Source organism: Monomorium pharaonis, chromosome 4 (assembly GCF_013373865.1).
Source record: "Monomorium pharaonis isolate MP-MQ-018 chromosome 4, ASM1337386v2, whole genome shotgun sequence".
Classification (NCBI taxonomy): Eukaryota; Metazoa; Arthropoda; class Insecta; order Hymenoptera; family Formicidae; genus Monomorium; species Monomorium pharaonis.
The window spans coordinates 27,079,777-27,100,729 of record NC_050470.1 but is presented as its reverse complement, the minus strand read 5'-3'; the positions used below and the strand labels follow the sequence as shown (position 1 = coordinate 27,100,729).

Sequence of the window (20,953 nt, the reverse complement as noted above, 5' to 3'; positions counted from 1 at the left end):
ATGGTTTTGTTAATTAATCAAGCACGCTAATTACTCAAGGTGGCGCTAGAACGTTGTACGCTCTGCATACCTTGTCGTTAATATCAAATAGACTTACTGGCGTAATGAACGTTATAACGAGAAATGCGCGACCATGAGGTGAATATCGTTAAAAGCGAATAATTTCAATTCTAAAATTATTTATATTTACATAAATGTAAAGTGTATCGTTTAATTGTCAGGATTTTATCGATGACATTGGCTGATTGTTTCAAGCTACTACTCAGTCTTGTTCGTCTAACATACGTTTGCTGATAACGAATCGATTGGAAATACATATATAATATTATTTGAACGCTAGCCCGCGGGGGATACACGTCGTTCATTGTCGATCGCTGTCTTGTCGAAATCAACGCGATTCCACCGAGAGGCAAATGACTTTATCCGCCTTTATCTTATTACCGACATTTATGTGCATCTCACGACACGATCGTCGCGATAATCGCGCCCGTTGTATTATCGTGAATGTCAGTCAATTCTTATTACTGCGCGTTGTTCTTGCCACGGCATTGTCGATTAAGCTTTCACAATCGCGTACGGGTTCTATCTCTTTGAAAACGTATAATACATTTATCTACCCGTCCATGTCTACGGAATTCTATATGGAGAACACTTTTGCAACACGCACAGTTGGAGGTTTCAGTCCTTACAATATAATTAAACCGAGGTGTATAGTGAAATCTTTATATATAAAACTGAAAATCTGTTTATATGTTAATTTTACAATCTGTACATCAGAGCGGAAAAACGTTAATACTTAAATGAGAAGAAGATGAATATTCGAAGATGAACAGTTTCATCTGCTTGACGAGCTCGACGACGACGCTTATGGAGGCGTGCGTTCTTGAGAACGGTGTGTTTGTGTGTCACCGATTTCATCCTACCGCGACCGGATCGAAGTCGACCTTACCCTTCAATCGGCGCTCTTCCGGATCAGCGGACGCTTCACACAGGTGACGGCACGCCGACGACGTTGCAGAGCCCAGCCACGGCGTTTCGTCACGTGTCGAAGTGCCCGTCTTACGGCTGATTAAACCGGGGCGACATCGACTCGTGCTGACGCCTCCGCTCTGCCACGCGTGCACCGCGTGTCGAAGGATCGAGAGAAAAAGAGAGAAAGAGAGAGATACGTGGAAACGCAGGAGAATACGAGGAGACTAGGGGTGGTTGCGCGCGCGGGGTGCATCGGGTGACGCATGAATGGAGGCCACGCGGCGGTGGTTGAAGTCGACGACGGAAGAGCGGCCTGCGTCGCATCCCTCTCTGTCTCTCCCCCGACTCTCACCTCCCTGTTTCCTTCTCCCACTTGATAACAGACCTCACCGCATCCCCTTGCCATAACTGACCTACGCGCAGAAGCGTCCGATAAAGAGTGGCGTAGGTATCGTCATAGAGGCGCGCGCGCGCGCGCGGAGGGTGCAAACGATGACGTCATCGTTTCACCCTCATATGACGTCACGGATAAATTGATGACGTATTAAACCGCTGGTTTCGAATGGTTGAGTCTGCGCGAGAAGATTCGCGAGAATCCGTCTGGAAACGAGTGGGACGAATGAGACCAGACACTGCAATACCAGAAGCGTTCCCATTGCGATAGCCTTATTCCATGATGCTTTAGAAACTTTTAATTGAGTTCGCTGTATTGACGGGGCGAATTTATAAAAACGGGACAATGCTATTAATGTGATTCAACTTTTAAGACACCTTTTTAGGACGCAATTTTTTGTTGTTATACGGTGATGTGTAAAATTATAATCAATATTTTATTGATATTCCAGTTTAGACGTACCAAGCGTGGTAGATTAAATTTCAAGCTTTATGCGGGGAGAAAAATTATAAAAACAATTTAACTAAATTCACTTATTTCGTAATTTAATTTTTCTCTCATGCGAGTTTTCAAGTCTTTATACGGATATCTTGAGTCTTAAAAAATAAAATTAAGGACCTCTACCCTTATTATTAAAAAAGACCTGATTCTGATGAGATCGGTGATTCGTTACGCCATGAAGACATATTCATTGCGCAATGCGTGCAAGAAAAACTAGTTATTCTTAAACTTTTTTAAGTTTATAATTGCCGATCGATTCTTGGACTATCGGATAAAATAACGAAATACCGTCACAATCTTACGCGATAATTATTAGTTATCGGCTGATTACATTACTCCATAATGGGGTTGATTGGATTGCGCGTTCCTAGGTCATAGATTAATAATGACAGCACGTCTGGACTGCGCCTCCCGATGCATTCCGGTGCATCGTTGCACGCACGAGCAACGAGTATCGACTCCGGCAGTACTCTTTCTCATCGATATTACAAAACCGGCTATAACCGATATAAGCTCGCCGTCAAATCGGCCTCGGTATATTTACGACAACGTGCAAAAAGTACGCATTAATGCATTACAAAATTCATCATTATCATTGAGGAATTGAATGATTATTTACGATTATATGTATTTTATGGTTCTCAAGAAAGGTATTTTATTTAGATGCTTAAATTGTTGTAATTTAATATTCAGTTATCGGTTTTATTGGTGAGTATCTGTGGGATTATTGTGGTAGTTAAATAAATTTTTAATGAATTGTTGAATTCAAAGATCAATTTTTTAAGTTAAAAATTTTTTTGAGATTTATATTAAAATATTTTATTGCAATATCTCTTTTTGCAGAAATATATTATGCAAAGTAAATAATATCGTTACTATAACGGAATCATACTGCACCTGTAATGAAAGTTCACGCAGTCATCTAAAAGCCTTTTATAAAATTTAATATAACAGCACGTGTACATACATATATATACATGCTGTAATATCATGAAATATCATTTTGCATTCATAAAAATTTATTTTTGACTATAATAATATACATATAAAATTCTATACCGTAATAAAAAAAAAAAAAAAACATCGTAATACATCGTGATCGTAATTAGATGTTTTACATTCATAAAAATCGCGACTGCGACCTGTGGAATAATTAAAGGGAAAGGTAAGAGAAACAAAGTTTTCGAAAAGCGAAGTTTAAGTTAAGTTTCCTTCTCTGTTTTCTCCCCGTCTTCCTTTTCTCCTATCTTTTTACAACACGGCAACGTCGGGTCCGCGTGTCGCCACCGCCTCACACCGCCTCGAGGCGTTTGCGTGGGGTGGCGTGCCGGAGGGTGCGGAGGAGGCGGAAAGAAGAGGCAGGCGGGGTGAGTGGCGTGTTGACGTCACCGTAACGGCATCATCAGCCGCGTGGGCCAATAGATGTGCTCACCGGGTCCATCGATTCGCCGCCGCCGCCGCCGGTGGCTGCCGCGTGTGCGTCCCGGGTTATGACGTCCGCAGTTATGACGTCATCGTTAGCGCCGTTCGCCTCCCGCCGCTGCCGGCGGCGTTTACCGCTCCACTCCGCTTCGCTCCGCGCCTTCCTACGCCACCACCGCCGTCGCCGCCGCTACACACGGTACGGTTTTAATATAGTGGAGGAACGCGCGCGATCCGGACTCAGTTACGCGGCGGCCGGCCACCCGTGCGAGCGTACCGCTCTCTCAGAGTAGAGTCGAAGGTCCAACTCTCTCAGGATCTTTCACCTGTCGTCTCGTCGTCCGCGCTCTCTTTCTTTCATTCTCTCTCGCTCGACGTCTCGACATCTCTCGGGTGTTCCGGTTCGACGTCCAGGATCGACGCGCCGGGCGTCGTTTCGTATCGCGGTGATTCACTCATCACGCGGGATCGAGCGGTTTTTCCTAACGGGGGTGGCTTCTATCTCCGCGTGTTCGGTGCTTCAGAGTGACCAGATCGCCCCCATCGATCCGTCACCGGTGTTAAATGATAGATCGCGCGACCGTCCATCTCGCGATTGAATAGGGACTAATCGGCGGCAGAGAGGGAAGTGCATCTAAGGAATCAGGACTCTGACGGGAAGTACGACGATGTTGTCCGACAGTACGACGACGCTAAGGCAGCAACGCTAAGACATCCGCAGGAATCTGCATGCGAGTACCCAGATCGGAAGTATTCGGGCTCCTCGGTGGGGCGCTGACCTCCGACATCAGGAAGGACCCGCCTTGCCCTACGACGACGCACGCAGGTCGGTGACATACAACATCATCACATCGCACATCCACGTGTGTGCCGTATCCTCACCACGTTCGTTCATTCGTTGTTGCGCGGGAGGAGGCTGCCGCGCGCTTCTGCTCCTGTGTTTTTTCTTTTTGTGTGCCTGTGTATGTGTGTGTTGCCTGTGGGAATCGCGTCGACTCCATTGACAGCAGGGGCCTCATCATTTCTGCGTTTTCCGATTCTTCTTTCGTGTTTTTTCTTCCTCTCTCCTTTGGATCTCTCTTTTCTCTCTGTCGGCTCTCTCTCCTTCTCGTACATTATTCATTCACGACCGATCGATAATCCAAAACGATCGAGAGAGCATTCGATCGGCTGACGGGAGTCGCGCAAAGGATTTTCGACCGCGCGTTGCCGCAAAGGCTGTCGTCTGATCTCTCGTTGCCGTTTCTACCTCATTTTCTTCCCCCTTCTCTCACCCTCCCTCCGTCGTCCTTCCGGCGCGGCGCGCATGCTTCATTATTAAAGGGATGTATCGATGCCAGTTTTTCGCGTCCCTTTGAGCGCGACGCGCTGTTTTCTAACGACAGATCGGCGTGGACTGTGCAACACACACGCACCGATCTCGCTCTGTACAATCTCGTCATTCGCGCGTAAGAATTAACAAAAGGGACCTCTCAAAACCTTACGAATCCAGAGCTCCGATGTCCTACACGCTGATCGGAGCAAACGATACGCGCTCGAGTACACTGGGGCTCACGTGACCTGCTAATCGCGAGGAATCGCGGACGCGCCTACCACACATCTCGGACTGGTTTGTTTTTCGCGGCGCGGAATCGTGAATCGCGCAATCGCGGGATGCCACGCGCGATCGGCGCGCTCGCCCGATGAGCAGCCGGCGCGATTGAACGCGGATTGCGCGAGGTCGCAAGCGCCGAAGCGCCGCTGATCCGTGACGCGCGATGCGCACCACCGTCGAGGACAGTGCCGGCAGGACGGAAGCGACCGGCGGCGTCGCGGCGCATCATCATCACCATCATCATCATCATCAGCATCAGCATCGCGGCGCTTCGTCCGACGTCGTCGCCGCCGCCGTCCGGCACCTGGGCGTCGAGCAGCAGGAGCGATCGGCGGCGGCGCCGATCCATTTGGCCACCGTCACGCCGTACCACCAGCTCACCATCGCCGCGGACACCAACAACAACCACGACCATCATCGGAACCTCGAGCACCACGCGGCGCAACGTCACGATCACTGGAACAAGTGTAAGTCAGATACACGGGTCGCAAGATCGCGGATTACTCCCGTAAGCTGCTCGCTGCTGGTGATGGTTATGGTGATGGTGATGGTGGTAATGGTGGTGATGGCGGTGGTGATGGTCCCGCGCTGAGGATGCTAGATAGCACTCGAACGTTTTATTCGTTCGCTCGAAATTTTTGACCATCGCTGATCGATAAGATTGCATTTTTTATTGATAATAATGCAAATAATTTCGTAGCAAATAAAATCGCTTTCTCTCATCGATGTTTTCAAACATATTATAAAATCTTGTCTGGATATTAAGGTTTTATAGTTTTGTAATTTAATTTGACAGTCTGTAACGTTGATAAATCGATTGGTGATAACTGATAATCGTATGAAGGAAAATAATTATGACTGGAATCTTTCGAAATAGATCGCTCATAATCAATAAAATGTGTACATAATTAAATTATAGGATGTTACTAAATTGTAAACTTGGTAAAAGAGAAAAGATTGCATCATCTATTGAAGAACATTCGATATCTTAATGTCGATATGTACAAAACGTTAAATAAACATTACATGTTATTTTATTTTTATATTCTTTTTGTAAAAATCAATTTTCTCTTAAAATTATAAACACTAGTCGGGAATAATTATTGAGAGATTTAATTGCTAATAAGCGATCACAAATATTAAAATATTTGAACTTTTATTATTAAATAGTCTGGTTTTTTTTAAAGTAATTGATAATGTTATGTTATATTAATATTTAATATGTCAAAATTATCACAAAAAAATTAAATTGCAAATCATCTAATTTTTTCTATTTTTCAGTTAAGTGAATGCACACAATACAATATTAAAACTTTTTATCGAGTGTGATATTAAATTGTGAAAATATTTATTTATATGCGATTTAACGTATATTGTTTAATATTTAGGTCACATAATATAATCCAATTTCACTTGCAGCAGGAGGAAAATTTATTAAAATATAATAATTATGCGCTTATTTTTGTTGCGTGTAGTTTTGCTTAATAACGTGAGGGAAAGATTATTATGCATCATTCACACATATTAGCTTTTTACAGTTATTTTTAATAGATACCGATCGCTTTGGTTTTATTTCAATAACTTTATTTCGAGGTGATGACGTGTCATAGGTTCGTTCACCTATATTCGGCTTCCGATATAGACCATACCATTTGAACATCACTCTTCGTCAGGGACATTAATCTATTTGAAAAAGGTGGAGGGTTTCTCCTCCCGTGCAATATTTGATCGCCAATAATTGTAACGAGTTCTTCTCTGTGCCATTTGCGGTACATCGAGCTACGCCGGCTAAATAATTGAACGCTATTATAGGGCGATTTGGGTTATCGCCGCCTCGTGTTCGTCCGATATATTTCCAAACGCGCTCGTCACCGTTTGTGCCCGATATCTGCTTACGTCACGGCCGTGACGTAGACGCCGGACGAGAATATCGTTGTTATTATTTCGCCTAGACAATCGCGGTGGTCCACTTTACCGCGATTATTCCCTGTCTGCCAATTAAATCACAATTTACCCGAATCGATCGACACCGTCAAATTATGACGTCAAGAAAGCTATCGCGGTCCTCTAAATTTGTCAACATGTGCTTTTGACATTAATCGGTACCGTTATTAATAAGTGATAACATTGTTAGTATAATATTAAAAAATGCCACTTAAAAATTTTCCATTAGCAGACTGATTAATTTTACCGAATTGATCAGTTTTAATTTTTTTATTTAGTTTTAATGATAATTACGTTAAACATTTGAAATGGAATTAGGAATGCTGCAAAAATAAAACTTTGTCGACGAAGAAATATCGAGACGCAAATTTGTAAGAAACCGATCGTTCCAAATAATCTAGAAACTTCGTTAATCTAGATCTTAGATTGATACTAAATTATGGATTATTTATAAAATATTCTTGTGAGAAATTAACTTTTTGGCTCGTTCGATCGTGAATACAAAATGCAAAAGGCAATAAATTTTATCGGAACGAATTAAAACTTTATATGTATACTCGCTCAATCGAATCACATCACCATCATTATCACTATCATCTTTACATGCTTCACACTTCTAAATCAAGCACGTCAATTCAAAAGTTATGCAGAAAACTCTACGTTATTTTCTCGCCTCCATCACAGCTATAATTATTATTATTATCTTTTAGTCGATAAATATAAAAATAAATCGATATAGCTGATACTCTCGCAAGCAAAAAACCAGGCTCCGCTTTAAAACTTCGATCTAGCATTTGGAAAAGTTACTTTGCACAAAAGACATACACTTCCGACATTCGGATGGGCTTTCGCGGGTGGTTGTCACCCTTTCTCCCCTTCGGGGGATTAATCGATACCGCGGGATCTGCGCTCTCCGCTTCCCACAGGACTTTTTACAGGTGTAATCGGCACGTTGCAGTAAATATAGTCTGGCAGTCGGCCGAGAGTGCAAGCCGTTTCTTTTCCGCGTACATACTTGGCTTGCACGGTGAGAGAGGCCGCAGAGAAAGAAGAGAGTATACGAGAGGATTACAAATATAACCACTTGCACCGAGAGCGGGTGCAGGTGCGGCGTGGCGAGGCGAGGCGAGGCGAAGCGGTCAGCCGGACGGCTCGGTCATCGGTTTGCATTGCCGTGCTCGAATTGCGACAGCCGCCGATCGTAATGCTCTACGCGAGGGAGAGTAACGGCCGTGACAATGGTCAACCGGTGGCTTATGACTCCCTCCGCGTCGCGCCAAGCAAATACCGTCGCCGATCGACCGGTTGCTTGGAGAGGTGCGAAATAAAAAAGTAATCGAAGGAGCAGGAGAGCAGACCGAAGCCAAACTTCGAATCTCGTAAATCGGATTACGGATTTTGATTGGAGATTGAAGATTTTTAATTTTAGATTTAGATTTTAATTAAAAACGGATTAAATTTAAAATTATCTGGTTGGTCAAATTTTTGTCTTCAAAACTCGCAATCTATAATTTTTTTAGCGCGTGGTATGATCATTCCCGTGAATCTGAGTTTCAGGCTAATTTGCGATTATTCGTGGCTGTCAAATTATCAGACATTAGGGATGTTAAAAAGAAAAAAAAAAAACTTTGTTATAAAATACACACGCGAGAATTTAGTTTTTTTTCTGTTTGTTCGATCGTACATACAAGATGCAAAATGCAGAAACTTCTATCAAAATACCAATTAGCTATGACTTGATAAAATAGTAGAGGAATACCTTGTAAATAAAATTAATTAATCTTTTCCTTTTTTTTACATGTAAACTTTTATATGAAATACTCGATATTAGCGCACGTAACGTTGAACATTTCAACAATTCCATGTGTTTTTGCACAAATTATTCCTTTGCATAATTATTACGATACTACGAGCTAGCGAGTAATCAGAGACATCGTCTAACAAGTAGTTAAGCGCCTTCAGACTCAGACGTCAGCGAACGTTTTTATCGCGACGTCTGACAATGATTGGTCGTAACTACTTACCGCGGTGAAATATACGTCGCGCTAATTTTAATTAACTCTGCAAAACTTGTATATTACGGTAAATAGATCTCGTTTACGTTTCTTTTTATATTCATTGCTTCGTTTAATTAAGTGTGTAGCATTTATCGCGTTTAAGATATTAGATTATTTGATTTATTTATTGGTATATCGCTATTCTTTAATATATCGCAGTGATCATTTATTACGTCTTCTTTCTATAAGAAATGGCCTCTTTTGATGAATGTTTCATTATTTTCTTCTTCGTAGACACAAATTTATTGTTAATTACCATTCTGAGTTTTACCAATAAATGAATTTTCAAAGATGCAGTATTAAAGATAAAATATATCGTGCGGTTTAATTATAGTTTTATAAATATCCGTAACTTCTTGAAAAAGTCTGATTTTTTCGAAAAAAGTATAATTTTACTATAACACACTATTATAAATTTGCTGTATGAAAATCTTATACGTAAGACACATAATTGAAATGATAAAAGTATATATAATCAGTTCACTAAAAATACATTTACAAGCCAGTTAGAATAAAAAAATATCGCTTTTTTTTATAAAACTATTTTTATAAAATCTTTCATGTATGTGTGTGTGTGTGTGATGATATTTTCAAGATAAAATTACGTATTAAATATTTTGCAATAATATGTTCAGTGATAACATCGCTATAATGTTTTTTATCGTTTTTTCTTCGCCTTCTATTTCCTGAGAAAAATTACAATTTTACCATGTAGGAGGTTTCATAAGAACAATCACATGGTATATGTTATGACGTGAATAATACCTCTTCAAACAATATGAACAGTGATAAAAAGATTTTTATTCTGTTCATTTTGTTCGCTTAAAGGGAGGGCCATTTCCGTAAAAATATTACATTATTACTTTATACAATTTTTCTTCTGCCCACGCGCGGTAATTATGAAAAGTGTGTCCACATCATTTCCTTCATTATTTTCGAATAACGCACGGCATCCCCCGTCGTTTTGTCCCGCGCGCGCGCGCGTGTAAATCCAACTTTCTCATATCCGTTCAGAATTAATCGATTTCTCGGACGGTGAGATTTATCCGCGATCAAAGAGAGAGAGAGAGAGAGAGAGAGAGAGTCGCGCGTGTGTCCGGGACCGAGTTGTTCTCGGCCTGTTGGAGACGCCGATGTCAGGTGGCCGGCAACAGGCAGGCAGGGGGAGGCGTAAGGGGGTGAGGGTTGTAAGCGACAAATCCCGCGTCCCTTGACTCGTCAAGGCCGGAGCTCCATAAACAGCCGTAGCGTCGTATATACGTATATTACACGTGTTTATTATGTACGCGTGTGCCGTAACCAAGATAACGACGTCGGGCGCGCGCGCGTGCTTTCTTGCGGCCGCACACCCGTATTATAAACGTATAGAGCTCGTTCACGCAGCCACTGAGCTGCACACAGGGGTAGTTTAAAGTGATATCGGAAAATATATCCTCTGTGTAAAAATTCTTATACATTATTATATTATCCACGATGCCGCCGACAATCGGTGAGCGCCCGCGCGCGCTGTCCTATTTCTTTTCCATGCTCGCAATCTCTATTTTCGCGCCGAGCGAATAACATTCCGTTACGCGCGAATCGCACGTCGAGCGTTTTTCCAAGCGAGTTTCGAGCGATCCTAATCGGGGCTGCGCGGTGCCTCAAAAGTTCTCCGTAGCTGCATTCATTCGGCTATAGATTTCTCTATACAATCGCTTTTCACTCTATTTTCCGCTGACGATCGATTTTTCCATTTTTATCATTTTTCGATACTTCTGAAGCAAACGAAATGATCGAACAAAGTGACGCAAAAGTGGTTTGTAATGTTTTTTTTTTTTTTAAACAGCACGGGATTATTAATACTGCAAGAATAAAAGTAATTTCAATTATTTACAATTTGTATGAAATTAATTATAGAAGAATTTCATTGCCGAGGAATTGTTGGTTATTTTTAGTATTTAGACTATTTAGAGGAATTCGATTATACATAATGCAATTAATCCGCAGCTTTGTCGCCAAAAAGTATATGTTGGAGTGTGAAAACAATGTTTACGATGAGTTATTCTTAGCATTTAAAGTTATGATAACCCTAAAATAATTAAAATATGCTAGATCTCTTTTTTTCTTTCTTTTTCTTTGTCTCTGTTTCGTTTCGATGGGATGTATTCTAAAGTGCTTAATAGATGTAACGCATCTTTCTCTTTCTTTCCTTTCTGTCTGGTAGTCAAAGTACCAAGGGTTAAAAAAAGAGATCTCAGTGGAACCGAACAACGCTTCCTAGAGGCCAATTGCATTGTTTTCTTGGGCGAACTAAATATACGTGCGAGTCGGGCGATCCGTGGCTTCTTGGCCGGGCTACAAAAGAGACGAAAACGGCAACGAAGACGGCTGACGCATCACGTGCCGCTTACACTTTTCACGTTTCCGACGTGTGCTATACCACGTCGAGCCACGCGCGAGGTATAAGCCGACGTGTGCCTCATATCTCGATGGTAAGGACGCCCGTTAGTCCGCTCTGATGCTGTTGCGAGTATCGCGCGACATCGCTCGCTCATCGTGAATCATACGTCTGTTACGTGCAACGACGCGCTCAGTACTGATAAGGTGCGATTTGTGCGATTTGTTCGCGGATCGATTTGTTTATCGCCGTTAGCTGATGATACCCGCAGCAGATTGTAAATCACCCCTCCCCGGAACTCATACCGCGCTCTCTCCGAGATAAAACGTATCTTTGTAACTGAGAGATGAGATAATAACGGGCGCCGGCAGATTGCCAATTTGTTTTTTGGTCGGAGGGAAAAATCGGCAACGGAAGAACCGCGTGGAAAAATTCCGTTTTATTTTGAGGTGGATATTGCATAAAATGAAGTTATTAAATAATAAAATATTTGGCCATTTATACTTGCCAAATATAGATGCAGCTATTAATTAAGCGTTCTACACGATATTTTTAATATCGTCGAATTTTGGACAGGAATTTTAATATTGCACGGTTGCCATACGTGGAGAAACTTCATAAACGTTTATAAACATTCAAACTTTTGTAAACGTTTTAATTAATATATCTGTTGTTTAATTAATATATTTTTCATGTGAAATAAAAAAACATTTATTATTTTAATTCTAACTTAATTCGATCGCGCGGGTATATATCTATAATATAAGCTAAATGATTTTAATTTCAAATACATTTACATATATATTGCAAATTTGCGACATCTATGTATAATAATATAATTTTAATAGCTAATTGACTTTAATGTCTAACATCTACAACATACTAAATTATGATATAATTCACTTTATTAATATGCAATCGTATCGTATTATGCTCGCTGGTAAATATTCTACTTCATCAGTTCATAAAGTATAAATCAATACAATTATAAATTCTTTCTATAACAATGAACAAATATTAAGTTTCACAATCAAATATCAATCGTCCAACGCTTTGATTTTATCGGGGGCGCAATATTTATGACGCTGCTTGATTAAATATACGAATAGCGAATCCATTTCGCAAGTGTATAAATTGCAGTTAGAATAAATAATACACGTGTCGAAGAAATTGTTCAAAACGGCAGGAGATACCCAATCATGGCGTTTACGTTAAATTCACTCGCTATCTGTTCGAACCCTTCCTTCAGAGGGGACACGCGACCAAGCGGTGAACTCCTGGATGGGCAAGAAAAAAGCGGAAAAAAATTGCGTGCAAAAATCGAACGCGGGAGAGCCAAAGTGATTTATATTGCATAAATGTTACACCGCGAGACTTCATCAAATATTCAACCCACGTCGTTGTTACCGCGATGTTGTGACGAGGCTGTTGTCGAGGATGATATACGTATTGCACGAAGAGGGTGAGATTTTGGTATCGTGACTCTGACAAAGAAATCGTCAGGAAGCACAAAGCAGTCAATTACCGGTCCCGTCATCATCGTCATGTTAACGTCGCGCGATATAATCGACGTCGCGACCTGCACACGCTACAAAAATTCTCCCTGTAACGTATAAATATAATATATTGCATGTGATTTTTTTTTTTTATTAATCATCCAATTAGAATCGTACAATCGTACAATAACCTTTGCAGCGATACACTCGTCATCTTTTAACGCTTTTTAAATACTTAATAGATTTACACTTTTATTTCTGTACGTGGATAAGTTTATAAAAATTACGACCTCTGCAATATTATTATATCCTCCTTAGATTCCACGTGTTAATTTTAATTGCTCTAGTTTCGGTACAAACACAAGTCATAAGAACGATTTTATAGCGTGAAACTGATCCGTTTGCACGGAAAATCGTGTCGTTTTACTTGAAATTCTATTTCAGGTGAAGTAGGCACGTGCGTCATGCATAGCGCGTGGCGTTACATATTTTTGTCGACGCGGTATTTTGTCTCCAAATTACCATAAGTCTTTTCGGTAGGTCGCTACTGAAAGTGGCATTACGTATATCAATGCGGATAATGCACAGTCCCTTTTTAAATGAATTCTGCAACGATCATATATCGAGATCGCTGTCAACAGCCGTTAATATTTTCGTGCTCACTTGTGTATAAGTGACATTTTGATCCATTAACAGATTGCTCACGACATAACGTAATAGTGTTAAATTTAAAATTGATGGCACGCTGTTTTATAAATTGAAGGTGAAATAAAACCTAAAATACGCGAAATTCATGGTAAAAACTGAAATATGATTGTTTAAATCGACTTTAAAAGGAAGTCACTTTCTGCTTATGATCGTGCGTTCTTTCCGAAAATACACGGTGAAATAGCGATTAATCAAGCGCGCTAAAATATTGCGGACATGCTATTTCTGTGTATACAGAATAACTTTAATATTACTGTTTTCATTTATGAACACAGTATATTGAAACAGAATTCCTCCTTAATGAGAATTTGATTGAAAGCCATCAGTTCTTTTTTATGGCTTTTTATTTTTAAACAGCAGGGTATCTTGAGCTCTCGAGATTGATGTTATATTGGAGGAGACAAAATTACTGGGGATTAATCGAAAAATACAATTCAGATGTCACAATGTATTTTTGATACTTACTTAAGTTTATTCAAGATTTGTTTTGCCTGTTTTAATTTCTTGCAGGTATGTAAAAGATGTCGATTTTTGACACGTTTGTGTCAAGGAATAATTCATGTTGATCGAGCAAGGATGAAAAATAGTTAATGAAAAAAAAAATTAAGAGGATAATTCTTATACGGTCATTATCAGAAAGAGAATTTTTCTGCACACAGAGGAAGCATAATAAAAATGAATATAATAAGTAATAAAAATTTGTCTTATACAGAAATCAACTTGTTTATAACTTTTCTATCGGCAATGTGCCATCGATTTTCACCCGTCAGTCTATCGTGAAACATAGATAGTATCGAGATATCGGGGGCAAATTCGAGCCCTACGCGGATCTCCATCGATCGTCTCTGTAGGAAAACTTGTGGCTGCTCCGTGAATATTCGCCGCGCAAGCTTGGCGCCGAGTCGGTGGCGGCGGCGGTGGTGGCATTAACACTGACGTCACAACGCCGCCCCTGTTCGTCATCGACCGTGTGGCGGGATGACGACGTCATGCTCGCCGCCAAGGACGACGCTATTTCGGGCGTCATGCACCGCCGTCGTCGTCGACGCCGTCGACGTCGTTACCGCCGCGTTGGAGGTGGTGGTGGCGGCGGCGGTGGTGGTGGTGGTGGTGGTGGTGGAGATGGTGGCGGTAGCGGCGGCGGCGACGACGACGGTCGACGCGGCTTCAGTGACGGTCGAACCTTCCTCCTCCACGTGGCCTCCGTCAGTTTGCTCTCGCCGTCACCTACCTTCGCACGCGGCTTCCGCGTTTCCGGTATCCTGCCCGGCGGTACCGGCGCCCGTTCCCGTTCGATCGCGATGCGAGAGATGCTTCGATCGACCGTAGCAAGGTGAACGCGACATCGCAGAGTTCCGACGACTCGCCCGGAGCAACTTCTTCCGGTAAGAAGGCCTCTTGTTTGCGGTTTGATCCTTTCAGCGCTTGAAACGAATTTTTTGTTTGCCGCCAGTTTCTTTTTTTTTTTACTTTTGGAGGGATGAAAAGTTTCGCGCGGGGGATCGTGGGCGTTTTCACATAGCAGTTGTATTACATTCATAATAACTGTCGGGAAAGTAATTAAGTCGTCGTTATTAATATTAATGATCTTCAATATTAGTTAATTAAAATACTAAATGTTGGGCAAATTTTGAAACTCACTGTTTGATAAGGGAAGCTTGTGTATTTTTAAAATATTGATTTTGCAGTGACAAACATGTTGTTTATTTTAAATCCCGTTTTAAATTGGATTTCCCATTAATTTAAATAAATGCAGAATTAATTTCTTTCGTGTGGGTGTCTTAGAATTACCATCCTTACTTTTATTCATGAACTTTTTTATGAATTTGAGATTGATCTTTTTAAATAAAACTTTTGCCATCCCGTTCTGCATGACTTTAAAGTGATTATGATACAACTGGGAAAACAAGAAATAAAACATAACAGACCGGACAGGTTTCTCTCTCGCGTTTCTCGGGGCATGTAACACCTTGTTTCAATAATCTCAGAAAATCGCTGATAGCCGGGTATTTCCTCGAGTAGATTTCGTTGGCAGGTAATCATCGCGATCCGACACACCTTGCCGTTTTTGTGACTCGGCGATACACGATATATGCAGTGTGTCGTATCGATCGCGTACAAGTCGATTCGACAGAACGGCGCGAAGTCGGAGGGGGTGGTTTAGAAATTTCTTGCATCAGACGCGTTTGTGCTGCGTTAAACCGTGACCGGAGATTTCGTCCGACGATGTTCGTCGCGATCGATCGACAGGCATTAAATCGAGTCAAACGTTACGCAATTAATTAAATGCATGCACGCAAATACACATATGTTGTTTTCTGTGAAAACGTGACTTTACAAGAGATGCGTTTTTACCGCTAAACACAACCACAATAGAAATTGCATGATAAGCGCTAACAGCTGCATGATGATAAAATGATATTGAATAATTAAGAACAGAGAAATTAAAGAACGACAATAAGTCTTGCGATAATACAATAAGTATATAATTTATAAAAATTGTTTTAAAAGTAGTTTTTAAATAAAATTTCCTTTCTTTTTCATTTTTCTTTACAAATCGCAAATTTAACTAAATCTAACTATATTTAAATGCTATATTTTTCATCTTTCCATACATTTTAATTACCGTAGAATTATTTATTAATGCGGTATTTCAATTTTGAATTTGCAATTGTCTACTTTAAATACCACATAATTGATATTTGAAGTGGTTCCTTCAAATAACGGACTTACTTTATAATTAATTATATGGATATAACATTTTAACAATTAATTAAATAATACAATGATTAATTAAATATTGTAACAGTAACTAATTTATATATTGAAAATTCAAATGGATTGCTGAGGGGGACGGTTCTCGTATTGTTCACCCTGGCACGTAAACGTTTCTGCACTCTGATGTTCGTGATTTCCGTAGCCTCCGCGCTTCCGGGAAACGGCGTTACGCCGTCGTCGCGACGGAGGGCGTCCGGGGAAACGACGACGTCGAGATTGCGTCGAGGCACGAGCCTGCTCGCGTAATAACCGGCGTCTAAATTTAAAGCAGCGGTGAGGCGAATCGTTGTGGGCGCGCGTGACGCCGCGACGCCGCAGCGACGACATCGCGGTAGCCAGCGCATGCCAAGACGCCGATGACGATGCATATAACTATCTACCTTTTGCGACGCCGCCGATCGCGAGGTTGCAATCGCGAATACCGAGACTACGATTGACTTGGTGAACGACCGCGCCGGGGAAAACTAACGATATTCTATTCCGGCTGCGCGAAAATCAAGGAAACGAAAGAAATTGATGGAATTTTCTTTATAAGGACTGTAAAGAAAGGGGGAGAGTACTTACTTGGCTTTGAAACTAGATTGCACTATGAGCAAGATTTTTATTTTCCGAGGCGTTTCAATGCCGCATCACGATTCGATCTTTTTTACATTTTTTATACTTCTTATGCAACATACAAACTCTGGACATAAAATGTTCTGTAATATTTCTGCGAGATGTCAAGATATTATTACGACAGATATTTATATTGTGATTTCATTAGGCTGTTTATGAGATATAATATATTAAGAATGATAATAATCAAAGACAATCCTGTACATATTCGAATTTTCCATTCTTAAAAGAATACTTTATTAAGGGCTTGGAGACGAATCTAGTCAGTATAGCTTGCAGAGAGAAAGAGACACTGTATGTCGTAAAAAAAAAAGTAAAATTGCAAAATTTCTTAATGGTTTGATTAATATACGCGCGCTCTGCATATTTTCTGGCGGAGTTTAGCCTTGCGCTCGAGAATGTGCATTATTGTCATAGTATGTCGCATATAGTGGGCGGTGCACTGCGTCAGACTTCTCGTAGCGGCGAACGGGTTTATGGGATACGCAATGAAATTATACAATGCAGTTGCAGGGAGATAGAAGTGCTGGCGCGAGAAATTTGCAGAATGGAGTTACGAGAAAAACTGGACCAACCAGTGCCAAGTCGAGGAAAATAAAATATAAAGAAGAAAATTCATCTCGAGTAGGAAAACAGCTTACGTGCGTTGGCTATACGTGCAGATATACATTTGCACGTTGTTGCACAAATTTGCATTATAAAGATTTTTATTTTGTATTGGAGACACATAATCAGCGGAGAATGAGACGCACATTCGTCAACATATTCTAACATACCTATATCTTTTTATAGAATCGTTGTATTAAGATCGAAACGTAGAACTAGATTTTTCATGAATGTTTAATGGATAAAGAGTGCTTTTGCTATCATTGCCATTTAGGTGTCAGTTATCAATTTGACTTTGATTTAACATTATTAGATATATATGAAACTATTCGAAATTTGTAATTCCAAGTGCAACGCCTGCGTACAATTGTTAAGTGGAGCAAGTTCGCCGAGTAAACAATCGACCGAACTAATCGCGCCGAATTTGCGCACACGCAACCGACGTGCGGCATGAGAACCGCTACCAAAATATTGATCTTCCAACGTTTGCAATCCGCCGCTAATACTAACTGTATAGAGAGCGAGTGAGAGATCCGGCAAAGTAATTGTTTCGCCAACGTCAGTTAAACGTCTCGCTACGCAGATGTCAACAAATTCACTCACGTGCTCGAATGCTCTTCGTGTGTCGATAGCGATCTCGATATCGTAACATACATACATACATGTCTGTAAACAGTCGATATTTATTATACGTCATTCATACCCGACGTACCCGTATTCGTTCTCTTATGTGCATTTTATTCTTATTAATTTAGATTTATACATCTTGCATTTTTAATTTAATGTACATTAAATGTTACATATGAATTGTAACAATAATAATCCGCGAACAATGACGACTTTCGAGGGAAGAGTGACACTTGAGAATCTTCTCACGTAACCATCGAAGAGCATTTAACGTCTGAATTTATGTACATCGAACAAACGCAACATGCAATTTCTCTACGAACACAACAGCTGTCTCGCAATCTCTACACTCCGTCGCGCTATAAACGTAATATCTTTCGCAATACGGGAGGGCGAGGGGGAAGGGGGAGCGTAATTTTCGCGTGATGTCACTGTGCAGTAATGCGCGATGCATAGCGCCGCGAGGGACGTCTATGCACCGCGTGCTGCATATACTGGCGGCGCATCGCGCACGTGCTTCCACGCGAGTTTTTCTTTGGTTTTTTTATTCGCGCGCGCCGACCACCGGTGACGACACAGAAATAGTGCATCGGTGAATAACCATCAGCGTGCAGGAAAAACTGCATCAATCGGCATCGAATCGGCCGGTCGAACGAGATTGCTCCGAAGGATAACGCGGCGGCCGGGGGAAGAACCGCGCGTTTTTGACTCGCGATTAATTCCTCGTGTATAACGCGGCACATTGATTCTCTCACGCTCGATTAACGTAGCGCGATTAACGTAGAAACTTCAGGGAGATATAGCGAAGCGCTCGGGGGAAGAGGAGCAAATTTTTATTTCGCAAAAAATATCTTTTTAAATTTTTTTTTATCGCACACCGATTTTTTTCTCAAGTTACGGGTCGGAAAGCAGGGGGGAGGGGGGACGGCTTTTAATAGCAACATTTTTCGCTGAACTTCACTGAACTCGATGGACGTTTATTACTCGAGGGGTGACCTCTGAGCCGTTAAAGTTCCGAAGTGTACACCTCAGTTTGCGTGCCACCGCGGAGGAAATGAAGAGCCCGCTTTAAGCTCGACGTTAGAGTCTAGGCAGGCTATTTCTAAGCTTGCGTGGAAACGAGAGAGAATGTCGGGATATACATGAGAATGGTCGACCGGTGGCACTGACGAAGCGCGCTGTATTGATTCAACACGGTAATCCGGTTTCGCTTTAACGAACGTGCAAATCAAATATTTCTATACGGTCTATAGGAGGCTGCGATTTCGACGATGAGGCGATGATCGAACCTCGCGATGCGCCGTGACGCCTCTCTTTCTCTCTCGTCGCTATCGATCGTGCAATGTCGCCGATAATCCCGCGATGATGACGTACCACCTTCATTCGATGACCTACTTCGCGGGCTTTCACTTTTGCTTCAAATATTTATGTGTGCCCTGCTCCACCCGCGATTTTCCTAATCCATATCCGGATCGTCTCCCTCTTTTTAAACGAAAAAGTGTATTTTTTATCGTTTCATAAAGAAATAATTTATTTATATATATATATTTATATGCTTTACTTTTTACATAAATTTTATGTAAATTTTCAATGTTTTATAGTTAATGATCTTTTGTTACTTTTATCTTAAATGCATCTAAATTAAAAATCTAAAAAAATATGCTAATCAAACGCGAACATTTTATCAAAATTTGAATTTAAATTACACATGATTATCTATTAAATTTACAATAGTTTAGAAAATGTATAGTACGTATATACTTTTAGCAACAATGTGCGATTATCGTCCTTCAGATCGACAAACTCAAGTCAAGAGAAAGAAACGCTGATGAATTATGACGATATTAATAACGATCGCGCGCTAATGATACCATAATAATCCCGCGGTTACGCGATGTGCCGCGCAAGAATGCAGCCGGACTAGTTCCGGCTGAAGTCGGACGAAGAGGGACACGAAATGCATTCGGAATCGCGCGCGCTGAGAAATAGGTATCGATCTTTCGCCGCCATCGCTATCGTCCATGTCGATCGTAGCGTGCGATCTGCATACTCCGGCGAAGTGGCGAGCTACGTCCTGAAAATCTCCCACCGCGCGGAAGATTAGGCGACAACTCTTACGTGCACCTTTATCTGCAATATTTGCGTAATCTGTCGGCGTAAATATAACTCTGTTGTAACGCGACGATAAAGTGAATAAAACGCCAAACGTCTTTCGCGCTAACTTATTCCACGGGCCCTCTTTCCTCGCGCGTTTTTAACGTCAGTTTTCCGTGATGATTAAGACGAACGATAAATCAATGGCGTCATGGCGGCATATCGGAATTTATTATAGTCGGTTGGATTCTCCATCTTTCTCTCTTTCACTCTGATCGACAGTGCCTGGGAGGTAACTGTGTCCCGGCATTCCTCGACGAGGTCGCGACGACGGCGACGACGACGAGGGAGGCCGACGGCTTTTTTTCGCATTGATATATTAAACGGCGTGTCATCTATGCTCCGCGGGCTTGTAGATCAGCTTAATGCGTTCCGCGAGCGCGGCGAAAGAGGGATTTCAATTAAAAGCTGACGCGGATAAACGCGGACCGATGCGTGACGCAAACATTGCGACACGCACGTGCCGCATCCCCGCGTTTAACTGCTAATTGCCGGCCGTACTAATTCGATTCGGACGAACGGTGATTTCTGAATACATCGAACGGAGTAAGCTTCTGTACAGATTGACATTTGGGAACGCAAGAGCAAGATTAGTTTGTGATTTATAAGATTGCAAGAGTAACGGATTTATTTTGCAAGCCTTGCTTAATCATTATAAAATTAACACGAAACTATTTTAATAAAACTTTTTTCTTGATATTTAATAAC

The 20,953-nt window shown here is 41.3% G+C and overlaps 1 protein-coding gene and 1 long non-coding RNA gene across 5 annotated transcripts in view; one reads left to right on the top strand and one right to left on the bottom strand.

The window, feature by feature from the left end:
* The window catches only part of LOC114254005, a 107,558-nt gene that overhangs the window by 35,883 nt on the left and 50,722 nt on the right, over nt 1-20,953 (bottom strand). The window lies entirely within an intron of this gene.
* LOC105838030 (probable nuclear hormone receptor HR38) overlaps nt 3,532-20,953 on the top strand; it is a 64,552-nt gene continuing 47,130 nt past the window's right edge. Inside the window, exon 1 of one of the 3 annotated variants that reach the window (XM_036285708.1) lies at nt 3,532-4,115. In XM_036285708.1, coding sequence (XP_036141601.1) covers nt 4,019-4,115 — 97 coding nt within the window. In that variant the 5' untranslated portion in view covers nt 3,532-4,018. Of the gene's footprint in view, nt 5,351-14,642; nt 14,851-20,953 lie in introns of those variants that run through there. The other 2 variants (XM_036285707.1, XM_036285710.1) reach the window with 2 other exon arrangements.